A 13,054-nucleotide genomic window follows, 5' to 3' on the forward strand; every position below is an offset into this window, starting at 1 on the left:
TAATCTAATGTAACATGACTTGGCAAAGGAGCAACGTCTCAGTTCAAAAGTACAACGATTTAATGCAGTCATTGTGTATAAACACATTTGATGACATGATGATTAATATATCTATATTAATAACACTATGACAATTCCATTAAAACTGTCAATTATAATTTAACGCAAAACAGGGGAAGCATGTTACAGTTCTATGTACAGATCTACACATATGTAGTTAACAATTACAATATATTTTTTGTCAAGCTTTCCCACATTATACCATTAACGAAAAAAAAATGTAGTCGAGGGGTATACTGACACAAAAAAGGCTCAGATGTCCGCCTATATTTTCTGACCAAACCCTAACCTAACTCTAAAAACAGAGACTGGCATGTATTGTCAATCTCTGTTTTAGCATTCTATTTAGTCTTTATATATGTTAAAGTTGATCTTGTTTTTTATATTTCTTTTGAGTTGAAAAAGTCATACCCAGAGTCAGTATGTAAGTATCCCAAGAGTAAATATCAAATAGAAGCATGATTGTTTTTGTAACTACATCAGTCAATTATTAACAGAGACATGAATTTTTGAAATTTTGCAAATGATGAAAAACAGGGATTTTTTTCACTTTTGAAATCGATCCAGAATCTGTATATTGACATGAATCTCCTCCGAAATTTAATGGAATCTTCCATGGTGTAAGGTCTACCTTTAGGTAAAATTTTGTCAAAGTTCGTTACGTACTTTCAAAGTAATCTTGTTAGTTCAAACAAACAAACAAAAGAGACCTCTGAAAAAGATCATCAATGGTCCCAAAAGGTTTCTGTGTTACACATGACAGACTCTACATAGCAGATTTACTATAAGATCTTAAATAAACAGGGGAAAATCTCCTGTATACACAAATAATATGGGTGCACTGTTTCCTCACCTGCTGTGCCTCATCTAGTAAGATTGCAGAACAAATCTGTGCCATGTGGATGTGGTTGAGAGCATCCTATTTAAATGAGCCTTTTGCATGTTTACAAGATGGAGAGTGTAGGAACGCTAAGTGGGCGAAAGTGAATTGGAAACCGTTGACAATGGAGCATCTGGTGCAGTTCTTTCTCTATATGAGCAAATTGTTTCAGGGAATACATTGTATTTATTCAAATATGCTACAAAATAGATATAAATGAAGGTGCTGTTACTTAAAAGGTGAAATGTAATTTGTAATTTTTTGTATCCATTTTATTGTCTTTAAGGAACATTTTAAATTTATACACAAAAACAGCAATAGCAAACAGTTCCAGGTTTGATAAATTAAATTTTGTATTAAAGAATTTGCCAATATTCAGCGAGCCACAGCTGTCCTGCCCAAATTGCACAATCATCAGAGTCAAACACGCTAAATGAATTGTGTGTTACGTTGTGTGTCTGATGCACACAATCCTGATTGCAAAGGGTTAGTAGATGCCCTACAACTTCTATCAGCATGCACTGCGTATTGACTTTAGCGCACATTTTTACAAGTGCAGAGCTTTGCATCTGCCCCATGGTTTTTTCCACAGAGCATTGACCTTTGAATCAATCACAGAGTTTTGGTTACCCAAAAGCATGGGGAAAACAAGTTTGGATGAACTACGGCAGGGCCTGCGGAACGTCTCTGCGCCAAATAGCACGTACCACGTTCAGTCAAATGAGTAAAAAAAGGTCTCTGAGAGGCTCTTGACATCCGCTCATAGAATATCCATGTCAAATTACAGCCCAATTCAACAAGCATTAACGGAGGAGTAGTCATTTAAAAAATGGGTCCCCCGGGGTCCCCCTGGTGCCCTCCGTGGCACATATAGAGTAATGAGCCCCATTCACATATTGGTATGTCAATGATTTGATACCACCAACTGTCGCAATATTTGACTCACAAATAAGTAAGAAAACAAGTTTTATGGAAATTACCGAAAAAAGGGGGGTGGCCCCCGGGCCCCTAATCGAATTGTGCGAGGCGTAATCGTAATCTACGTTGAATTAGTTTTGAAACGATATAACACATAAATTTGGAAACGCCCAGAAATTGGGGGTATTCATATTCATAGAGTATTTATACTAAACTGCAATTTGAACTAATGAGAACTAACGAAGGAGTAGTCTTTTGAAAAATGGGGCCCCCGGGTACCAATGATTCGATAGGAGCGTGTGGTGAACTTTTAGTTGGAATGGGGAGTTTGTGTCAAGGGAAATGGCCACATTGTTGGATTATTGGATATGAATGACCTGGAACAATAGGGCTGGTAGTCAATGTGGTGACTAGCCCGTCTGAAAACAACTTATCTTCAGTCATTCGGCCCCCTGAGATGAACAGCCTGTTGACAAGGTCTGTTTTTTTTCTCTACACTCTTCCATGGACAGTATGTTGATTCAATGCTCTGACCTTTACATCACTTTCCCATGAACACCTGGGATCTTCGTCTCGGCTAACAACTCTCAAGGTCATCTCTACGGCAACACCGTCCCACGTCATCGGCATTGAGACGAAATGTGAGAGACTGCAGCAGAGTCTCAGAAAACAGGCATATGCTCACATTATCACTCCCCCACACAATCACACACAACCCATTTTTTTCACCGCCTCCTCCGGCTCCAACCCCTCCTCCTTCCCTTCAGATGGCACCAGGAGGCGAGACCGTAAGGGCAGCGCCACCCTGTGGCTGACCTGCGAACTACCCATCCTAAAGACCCATCCCCCTGGTGGTAGCGTGCTGTTGTATTGAATTGAATGTTGTGTTTCTTGTTTTTTTCTCAATGTTTGCTGAGGAGTTTTTTTTTTCATGATCCCAAACTCCGCCCCCTCTCTACAAGGGCCTAGTTTGGTTTTGTCCTTTTTATACCTCTTCTTCTTACCCATTGTTCCATATTTCATCTAAGAAACGGAGCACTGCCCTGCTGTTGGCTGCTCCACAGTTCTTCCGTTCCTGTCCCCCCCATGTTATATGTGATTGTCTTTTCATGTTTCTTGGTAGGGATGTAACTGAAACTGAATTTCCCCTCGGGGATTAATAAAGTATAATCAATCAATCAGTGTTTTCTCTTTCTCAAACAGAGCTGACAGGTGGTCACGTAACCTGACTTATGCCACATAGAAAACACAAGAGGCCTATTCGTAGGATGTCTATGCATTGCGCAGTGGACAAGCGTAATTTTTCTATGCTGTGGAGTGAGACTGGGTTGTAAATAATACATCCTACTGAAGCAAACAGCAGCATCTGGGAACACCAAGCCTGACTCAAGGGACATGTGTAACTAACAGCACTGGAGCCTGTGCAGCTTTCCATGAACAAAGTGCTTTTATACAAAGAAACGAGTGCAAAGCTCAGCTCCTGTTGCTGACTGGTCTATAAAATATTGATCAGACTGTTGTTGTTGACACCTGTGGTGTGGTGTGTGAGGAGCGGTGTTCTGTCAGCTACTGAAGTCTTTAAGTGAAGCCAGATCGTGAGCTTCTGAGAAGACTAACTCGAGAAAAAAAGCTTGGTCTTTCTTGAATAAGACCCTAAATGTGCAACTCAACAGGGATCGAGATCTGCAATATGACAGCAAAGCCAAAGACTGTGTGCCATGTTTGAAATGGCAACAGATGGAAGTGTTGATTTCTGTGTGAAAATGAAGAGGAGCCACTAGAGCGTTTCATCCCTAAAGCTGACAGACACAGCAGAACAACTTCCTCTGACTCAACCCAACCCATCCTAATAAAAATGTGGATTTCTGCACCAAGATGCAACACTGGTTTTGATTCCCTCTGGCATAACAATGTACAACTTCATCAAACTGTTGTCATTTCCATAGATTTGCATCTACTTTAAGATACCAGTCACAATATATAACAAATCTAACTGGTCACCCATTGTATGGAGGCTATTTGTGAGCACACTTTGGAAGCTTTAACACCAGTTGTGTCAAACTCAAGGCCCGAGGACCAAAACCTGCCCACCAAAGTATACAATTTGGCCCGTTGGCAGGTTTTTACTAAAAGTAAAAATTGCAAAAAAGATTAGTCGAGATGTGTCAAACTAATTTTGACATGAGGTCACATTCAACGCAGTTTGCTTATTAGTGGACCAAATCAGAAGAATCCAAACAATTTATAAAATATATGATTTAACCATTATTGTTTTATTACCCCAGAAGAAGAAAAAATGGCTAAATCATCCCAAGGGCCAGATCAGATGCAATGGTCCTGAAACTGGACTGCAGACTCTAACGTGTGAGTCATTTGACAAACTCAAAGCAAAACGTCTTAAGAAAAAAGCATTTACAGTCATTAACACATGGAATAATTAAAACATTAACATCAAAACATAGAACAATAATGGTAAAAAATTGACTTTTAAAGAATGTCAGTATTCTTCTAGTCCAGTTCACTAAGATGAGATGGACATCCCTGTACACCGGTTACATATGACTGTGTGCATATTACCTTCTTTAAAAATATGTTTTTGGTCTGTTAACATTTTACTAAGAGTCATTTGTTCATCACAAACTCTTCATATAAAACAAGTCTAGATATAAAAGTACTCTGCTGCCCTCTGCTGTATGGATACTGCTTTTATATACCGCTTTTCCAGTACTTTAATAAAGTTAAGCAGAAAAAGGAAATCACAGATAAATCACTATGATTGAATTTTATGGTTCGCTGATAGATGTTTTCTACCGCAGTGTCTCTGTGGGAAAGGGCTGAGGAGTGAAGTTGCCTGTGTGTGTGCAGTCAGTCATCAATGACCTGTGCAGTCTGAATACATTAAACCATGACCGGGCAACTTTTATTAAAGTTAAGGCCACACAAATGCGTGAAGGTCTCCACAGTATCATCACCAGGAATGAAACCCAGCAGCATCTGCTATTGAAGACTTGTTATGGTGGTGGAGTTTAATACTTCAAGGAATAAAACTGTCATTGTCCAATTTTCTACTCATCCAACTGTGTATTAACTCATTTATTCTTAAGTTTCTCCTTTTTCTGCACTATTAACTGTGCACAGCTCATCATGTCACTCAACATTTTTAGATTTTTGCATTATTTGGTCTGATTACGGTAGTGCAGACATGAAAACAATAATAGTAAGATAATGATGTAAATATCAGATTCATTACTTAAAAATAAGGTCAAGTGTATCATTAAACCCAAACACACCAAACAGTTGTGTTTTTGAAATAATTTATTTAATATTCTTACATAGCAATAATGGATTCTTTATGATAAGCATAGAAAATATAAACAGAGCAAACCATTAGTAAAAATGAAAGAACCTGCTGGACAGCACTGTGCTTATAGTGTAGGAAGGCGGTTAAATGACAGCTAATTCCAAAAGGAAGTCTTCACGGAACAATCAGTGATCCTTAAATTTGACATCAAATATGCAGTTTGTGGTAAATGAATAGCTTTAAAGGTGATCTGAGGTTAAGAGAGGCTGCAGTTGGAGTGTTTGGACTCCCTGCCCTAAAAAAAAACACAACAAACACAGAGTCAGAAACCATCATTTCACTCATAATAAAAAAACTACACAAGCGTTTCATCTTCCACCAGATCAAATAGAGGATGAATTGCCATGACAATAGTGTACCTACATGTGCTCCTGTTAGCATGCTACTGACGGTTAAGCTTTCCGGGTACCTGTTGTCTCTGCTGCTGGCGACGGTATTCTTCTTCACTGGCAGCAAGAGCCTGAGCGAGAGCCAAATCCTCCTGTTCCTGAGGGCTGGAGCACAAAACAACCACATACTTCAAGTATTTACACACCAATAACACACTTAGCAGGATAAATGAGCACTTTGATCTGCTGCCAAAGAATTTCCAAGAAAGAATCTAATAAGAGGATGTGAAATAGGTGAAGTTGTGACCCTAAAGGTGGTGGAGCACTGGTTAGAAACTTGCTAATTAAATAGTGGAGTGAATTTTAAAGAAGGTTTGCCCACATTTGTTCTTTTCTTATTTATTCTGTGGATTGGAATAACACATGCTCTTATAGTCTGATAGCAGTTAGCCTTGGCACTAGCTTTGCCTTTTCTTTATGTGACTTAAACCCTCTTTTAGCTGCTCTATAATCATTTTTGAGCCACCTGTGTGGAGGTCAAAACAAAAAAACAGAACTGCACCACAGAATGCCAGGCCACACCCTATTTTGTAGTCGCCACCTACATTGCAAGCAGTGATTGTTGTGTGCATGTGCACGCAATGAAAAGTCTTACCAGAGTAGTAAAGACACCTGATGGAAAAACTGTGATTTCTTTTGATCTTTTATGTCTTTAAATTGTTCATAACAGAGAATCTGATAACATCTGATTTGAAGTTTTATACATAAGGCTGATATTACGCTGTCATTAGAATGAATAAGGTGTCATGAAGGCGATTGTTAAGTGTTGTTCACTAAATTATGACACCTTTCACTAAGTTATGACACTTTTGGAGCTATGTTTGGGTTAGGTGGAGGGATCTAGTGACACTTAATGACAGCCTTCATGACTCCTTATTCATGCCAATGACAGGTGTCATGTCACAATAATGACAGCGTAATGTCAGCCTTATGTATAAGACTTAAAGTTAAGTGTTACTGAGAATCATTTTGCGCCCTAAAAGCTTCCTCTTTGTTCACTACACATAACTTAGTTATATTTTCTAATGTTACAGTTTGAAAAATCTAAATATTTGACCATATTGGCAGCTGACAAGAAGGGAAAAAGCTCTCATGGTAGCATGAGCCCACAAACTCTGGACATATATAAATATGTTGTAGTTTAAAGATGCTGAATAGAAGTTGACGGTTGTTTATGAGTCACCACATCCTACTTTTGTATTTATCCAAGTAGAACCTTATGCTGTAAATAGCCCTCCACTGCTTTCCACAGAGATGTGCAGCTGATGACGGGCTACACGTGGGAGGATGATGACGTGCGTTACTCACGTGAGAGGCGGCGGCTGTGCCGCTGGCCTTGAATCAGCTAAAGACATCTCCAGAGCCCTTTGCAAAGCCTGCTCCTCCGTCTCCGGGAACAAACAGCAACGCACATATTTCACTACTGGAGTCTTGTTTTATTTTTAATGAGGTGAGGAACTGTGAGTTATATTCTTACCATGCCCGCCTGGAAGGATGCAGATTGTGGGATGACATTCTGTGCTGAAACTGAAGCCGGAACGCGTTGCGGGGCTCTAGGACAAAATACTTCGAGAGTTAGAATTGAAGGTGCTGAAAGGTGATGATAGTTGAGTTTATAAGGATGCTCACTCAGCACTGTGACTTCTGCTGGCAGCTCTCACACCATTAGAAACTGGCCTAGGGTTCCCTGAACCAGATGAGCTCGCAGCAGAGGCGGAAGTGGAGGAAGTAGCTTGGGTCCTCATTACAGCAGCATGTCTGAGTCCCACAAAGACAGCAGATTTAATTGGCAGCTCTGGCTGTTGTATTCCAGAGCAGTATGAAAATGCGAGAGGACTGATAAAGCACCCACCCAGACTTGGACAGAGGTTTCCCGTCAGTTGTACAATCGTGGTCAAGAGGGTGACGATGTTTGAGACAGTAATTAAGATGACACTGGTCGCAGCTGAGTCGTATCATTTCCTTCTGTTTGCAGCCTCCTTTTGAGCATTTATTTGTAAAAATCTAAAAATAAATAAATATTCAGTGTTATTGTTAGTATAGAATTTTTTTCCATCTATTTGACAAAAACACAGAAGCGCTAATGAACCTTTCTCTTCCTTTGTGCAGGGTCCGATTTACAGTCACGGTCGATGTGTTCACCCACTTTGATGTCAGGCATCTCCCCTCTCTTGATGGGAATAGGAGTATCACACAAAGGGCAAACTGGGACCTGGACATCCTACAGAGAATAGATACCTAACATCCAGTGTATCATCACTCTTGCAATAGGTTTTCATTGTAAACGCTATCAAATATTATACCAAAAGTGTGTGTGTTCATAGTAGTAATTATAACAATATTCAAGAAAAAGTGGAGACAAACACTACAAAAAAATAAATAAGAAAAAAAATTGTAGAAATATAGTAGGAGCAAATGTAAACAATACACCGAAATTTACCACTTGACCTCACATCTGGCTGAACATGGCTGCTTTCCATGGATTTTATTATAAGTTTTAGAATTGTGGAAAAAGTATTTCAATTGTGGTTTGGTTGGTTTTTTATATAAATATGCGCAAGTTTTGTTTAATTGGTAATATATTAAATACATTATGTATTATATAGAGTACATCACAAATATAGGTAGTGGTACCCTTTAAATGTGAGGTGATAACACAAGGAACCAACTAGAAATTAAAAAAAGCATTCAAGCAAATTACAGTCCTCCATGTCTAGTGAATAAACACAAGAAATCACAAACAGAACAGAGAAAAAAAAACACTTCTATGCTTCCGTTTACTGGACTCCACATCCCACAATGCAATGGGTGAAACTTTTACAGAAGTTTACAGAAGATATTGAAACTTCCGAGTGTCAATTTCAATCTCTTACATATTTTTACAAGCAAATTATATTTGATTTATTGATCTATTGATCCAGCAGCTTTAAAATCCAAAACAATAAATACACAATTATTTTCACAAATAACTATCTTACCTTTTTGTATGAAGATGTGCATCTATGGTTTGCATAGGTGATATGGTCTTTGCAGAATATCTCTTGACAGGCATCACATCTCATTGGAAGAAAATCTGAGTTGTTGAATACATTTAATTAATAATTAATAGGATTATTCACTCAAATACAGCCTGATAATTCAGAACCACAGGCAGTGTATGACTTCTCAGAGCACTTACCTAAACGTTTGCAGGTCTTCTCAGAACAGTGTTCTCCTAGATCTGGAAATTCCATATTGTTGAACTACTTCTTCAGCCAACAGTGCTGAGATCCCAGGCTGAATAAAGACAGCAGACACTGTGAAGTTGTCATGAACCTCATTACTTCTATTGTTACACATGAATCATGGGATTATGAGTCCTCAGCTCTGCATTAGTTCACTAAACTGGTGGCTAACAGACGATTAGCTTGATTACATAATAGGCTGTAGGTCTTTGTGTTTGTATCTATAAAAGACGAAAATAACAAACCGTCCTGAAACAGATTAGGAAAACAGGCTAGCTAATATATGCTAATATGCTAGAAGATACATATTATATACAGTAGAACTACATTTTTATTCCATTTTTAACACTGAAATAAAAGGCAATTTTTACTTACAAACAAGACGATTATAATATATTTGAGTGTATAAAACGACTTTGAGTGACTATCCTTAAAGCCAAACATCTAGAATAATGTAGTTTATATCTAGCTTATTTGTTCAATCTGTTTTGCTACTAAAGCTAGCAGTTAGCTTATCTCAGCTTGTTCATAATGTGCTCTCACCAGGTCCTAATCTCGTTCTCGGCCCGCTGGGCTAAAGTCTGAAGTATCGGTGGTATCCTGCGATATCCAGAGAGCTGTTGACAGAGTTTTATTCTCTTAGAACAGACCGAAGTCCACACCGAGTACCGCTGTATCCTTTAGCCGCTGACTTGTCTGTTTGTGCAGTTTTTTGATGCATCACGCACGCCCCGCCTTCGTCATCACGTAAAAACAACGTCGCCAGGATATGCAACGTCACGATTAGACTGCAGTCAGGAAACACACGTCATTGGAAAAACAAACAAACAGCAAAAAAACAAAACAAAAAAAAAAAACACGTCATTGGGGAAACGCCGAGAAAGTTCCAGTGAGGTCCAAACTTTTCCACCACAAATAAGAATGACCTGCTCTGTTTTTTCCTGTTAGTTTGTTTTTCTACAAACAAAGACTTTAAGACTCTCCAGGATCCAAAACCCATGCTAAATTTAAATACAGCAAAACATTAAATCATATTTTTACCTGAAAATCCTATCTATTACGAAATCAGTTAATTTTTTTATAGATCCTGGTTTAGCTTCTAGCCAGAAGCGCCTCCTTTCCTCTGATAACTTGTGATCGTTCTCCCTGATTTGTTATGATTTTTGGCAATCTATACAATTCCAAATGTGTCTCACTGTTTGACCGATTGGTACGGCCAAAAACACGGCAATAGTTCACCATTTTCGTCTCTAAATTCGGGATTTTCTTGTCTGAGTGCTGTTTGTAGACATGCTGCTTTATCTCCAAAATGGCGACTTCCGGGTTGATGACGTGATGGATGAAAACCCTCTATTCTGGCACCCAAACACACAACAAGACGACATTCTAAAGCTGTAACATTACTGGCCTCCACAGTCTTGTTTAGCCAGCTGCGTTTCCTGTTTTTGCCTCCAGCTAGTGTTGTGACGTCACTTGTTAACGTGGGCCATTTAGGGTCTATAGGTACGATAGAAGATAATTGGCTCACGATATAAATACAATGCAATATTTTGGAAGGGAAAAAAACCCCAAACTGCCTTGGAAAAATAACCAAACTTTTAGTCTTGACGTACTTTCGTACTTGCTCTGACTGTGACCTTTTCTACTCAATAAGAATCAGAAAAAATAAAAACAAACCATAACAATCTTGTGTGTAGTAGATTGGGTGGATTTTTTTATTTTTTTATTTGACCCCCTAACCTCTGGCAAAACCACTCGTATTCATTCATACTTATTACATTTTAATAACGTGATATATCTTGTTGCATGATATATCGGTCCATCTTTAGTGGTTACTGAATGTGTATAAGTAAATGGAACTGCACTCCAGAATTCACATCTGGACACTACAAACCAATCCCACATGTAATATATTGTAGACATTGCGTCTTTATGAGGTGTACAGTTAACCAAACAAAGTAATGGGCTGTGGTGACTTTAAAACTCCCTGCAACTCTAAAATAAAGAGCAAGCAGGTCAGAAAATGGATGGATGAATGGACTTTAGAATCGTTTTTTCAGTTAAAAAAATATTAATGGAAACCCTAGGATAAATAAAGTTCTTACTATCTCCATAATGTGCTTTCAATTATCTAAAATGCAGTTACAGAACGTAGAACATAATCATAGGCTCTGTCCTCGACAACTAAACAACAAACCACCGCCATTGTTGCTTTTGTCGCCCTCTAGTGGACAAAATATATAAGCGCTTTAAACATTGGTTACACTTTCCTAGCTTTGCTCCAGAATGTCTGGATGAAGAGGTAGCTACTGCCCACAGACAGGTCAGTAGGTACGCTACAATAGTGTCACAGGTTCTTGGATGGCATTGCAGACCAAACACAGTTCAAGTGTCATAATTCACAGAAATTTAATCCAGATTTTACAATAGATTACGCTAAGGGTCGAACTCTTTACAGTTCAAGGCAAGGCTCCTCCAAGTAGGATTTAAACCATACTTTTCCATGTGTTCCAACCCACGTTTTCAATCTGTGCTACTAAATGTTATGGTCCACAGTGTGAAACGCAGCACTTACTGTATATCCAACAGAACTAGTGCAGTGCCCGTAGGAAGTATGTACTGTATTGCTGTAGAAAAGTGGAAGGTTAAGTAGCTTTTTCATGGATGATTGGGAGCTTTAATTCCTCTTTAATTCAGAATAAAAGTTTAGTGAAGTCAATAAAAAGATCTTGAAAACACTCAATTCCTAATGTAAATTTAATTCTGAGTCACACACACACGACAGACACAAACCTCAGCAAACAGAACAGGCTTTACCGGGGCATGAAGAAGCAGAGTTTTACTAGTGATGCGTGAATCATTATAAAGTTCATTTTTACACTCAACGTCCTGAATAGTGGAGATAGAACAGCTGTTGAATTAACCGCTGGCTTTGATTGACCAAAGTACGGACTTGTATCTCCTTTCTCCGTTGTTCTCTCTTCTGCTCCGCGGAGCAAAGCAAAACTGTGTTACTGTCGAGCTACTCCTCCTCTGTGTTGCGATGGCAACGAAAACCTGACTGAATTTATCAAATATTCTGTTGAAGATTAAGAATTGGGATCTATACTTTGTCATTGTAATTTTCAGCGGTGTTAAATGGTTAATAAAGCAGTATTTAGAATAATATTGACATCCTTTCTTTAAATCTTTCTTTGTTAATAATTAACCATTGGAATAGTGAGGTGCTGCAAATTCCTTTCACAGTCATTTTTTTTGTTCTATTTGGACCTGGAACTTGGAAATGTTCCTGATTATATATTGTTGTAATTTGACTTCAAACATTTAGCGTTAGCTCACTGATTGTTGTGCCTCCTTAAAAAATATTTCCCATGGCCATATGTGTCAGACACCTGACCTCTGACATCACTACATCTTTATTTCTATAGACAGAAATACCTCTGATTACTAACTCCAGGCCTCATTGTATCTGATAAATCAACTCCGTATTATTTAAAAAATAATTCTGGACCAATCAGTGACTTTTAAAAACATACAAGGTTTTATTTTCTGCAAGAGAGAAAACAATTTGTCAAGATTTGAGATTTTTACATGTTGTGCATTGAAGGTGTTGCTAACACCTTGTTATTGTCTGTAAACAAAATAAATAAATAAATAAAAAATTTGAAGAAGAACACAAATCAAAGAGAGGCCAAGGTGCTCTTGTGCAAGGCACCGAACCCCAACACTGCTTCCTTCATTGTAAAGTGACTTTGAGTACCCAGAATTTTTTTTTTTTTTAAAAAAATAGATAAATAAAAAATAATAATAAATAAATAAATAAATAAAATAAAAATAAAAATAATAGTAATAATAATAATAATAACCTCATCATGGTTTTTAAAATGGATTGTCATGGTCTTGTCTGGGTCTTGGTATTGACTCAGTCTCGACTGGCAAAAGTCTTTGTCTTGTCTTTGGATTAATCCATTCTGGTTTATCAGAATGCTTACTTCTTTAACTCTATCTTCCTATATCTTTTTAACAAATATGACCTAAGTAAGTGGAGTCTTTAAAATTTCAGTTCAGTTTAATATGCATGTCCTTTTCTTATTAAAACATGGGATAAATCCATATAATTCCAGTCGCAAAGTTTCAAAAACAAATATAGAACACAGCAATCTTTTAATCCTCTAACAGAGAGCAATTTGAATGCTTTTAGATTTAAGGTTGGACATAAAAC

General features: G+C 38.0%; 1 protein-coding gene across 3 annotated transcripts; it reads right to left on the minus strand.

Annotated features, from left to right (window-relative positions):
* Positions 1 to 5,158: 5,158 nt before the first annotated feature.
* On the minus strand, positions 5,159 to 9,548 carry LOC114468242 (AN1-type zinc finger protein 2A-like). 3 transcript variants are annotated; one of them, XM_028455026.1, is made up of 10 exons: positions 9,376 to 9,548; positions 8,787 to 8,884; positions 8,587 to 8,681; positions 7,698 to 7,778; positions 7,461 to 7,612; positions 7,238 to 7,366; positions 7,086 to 7,161; positions 6,917 to 6,996; positions 5,629 to 5,713; positions 5,159 to 5,454 (listed from the first exon to the last, which is right to left on the minus strand). In XM_028455026.1, exons 2-10 carry the CDS (start codon positions 8,839 to 8,841, stop codon positions 5,416 to 5,418), a joined length of 792 nt encoding a protein of 263 aa, XP_028310827.1. In that variant the 5' UTR covers positions 8,842 to 8,884; positions 9,376 to 9,548; the 3' UTR covers positions 5,159 to 5,415. The 3 variants fall into 3 exon arrangements, with proteins under 3 accessions (XP_028310827.1, XP_028310825.1, XP_028310826.1); XM_028455024.1 differs by having other exon boundaries at positions 7,698 to 7,829; XM_028455025.1 differs by having other exon boundaries at positions 5,583 to 5,713; positions 7,698 to 7,829.
* Positions 9,549 to 13,054: the final 3,506 nt, after the last annotated feature.

This window comes from Gouania willdenowi, chromosome 8 (genome assembly GCF_900634775.1).
Source record: "Gouania willdenowi chromosome 8, fGouWil2.1, whole genome shotgun sequence".
NCBI lineage: Eukaryota > Metazoa > Chordata > Actinopteri > Blenniiformes > Gobiesocidae > Gouania > Gouania willdenowi.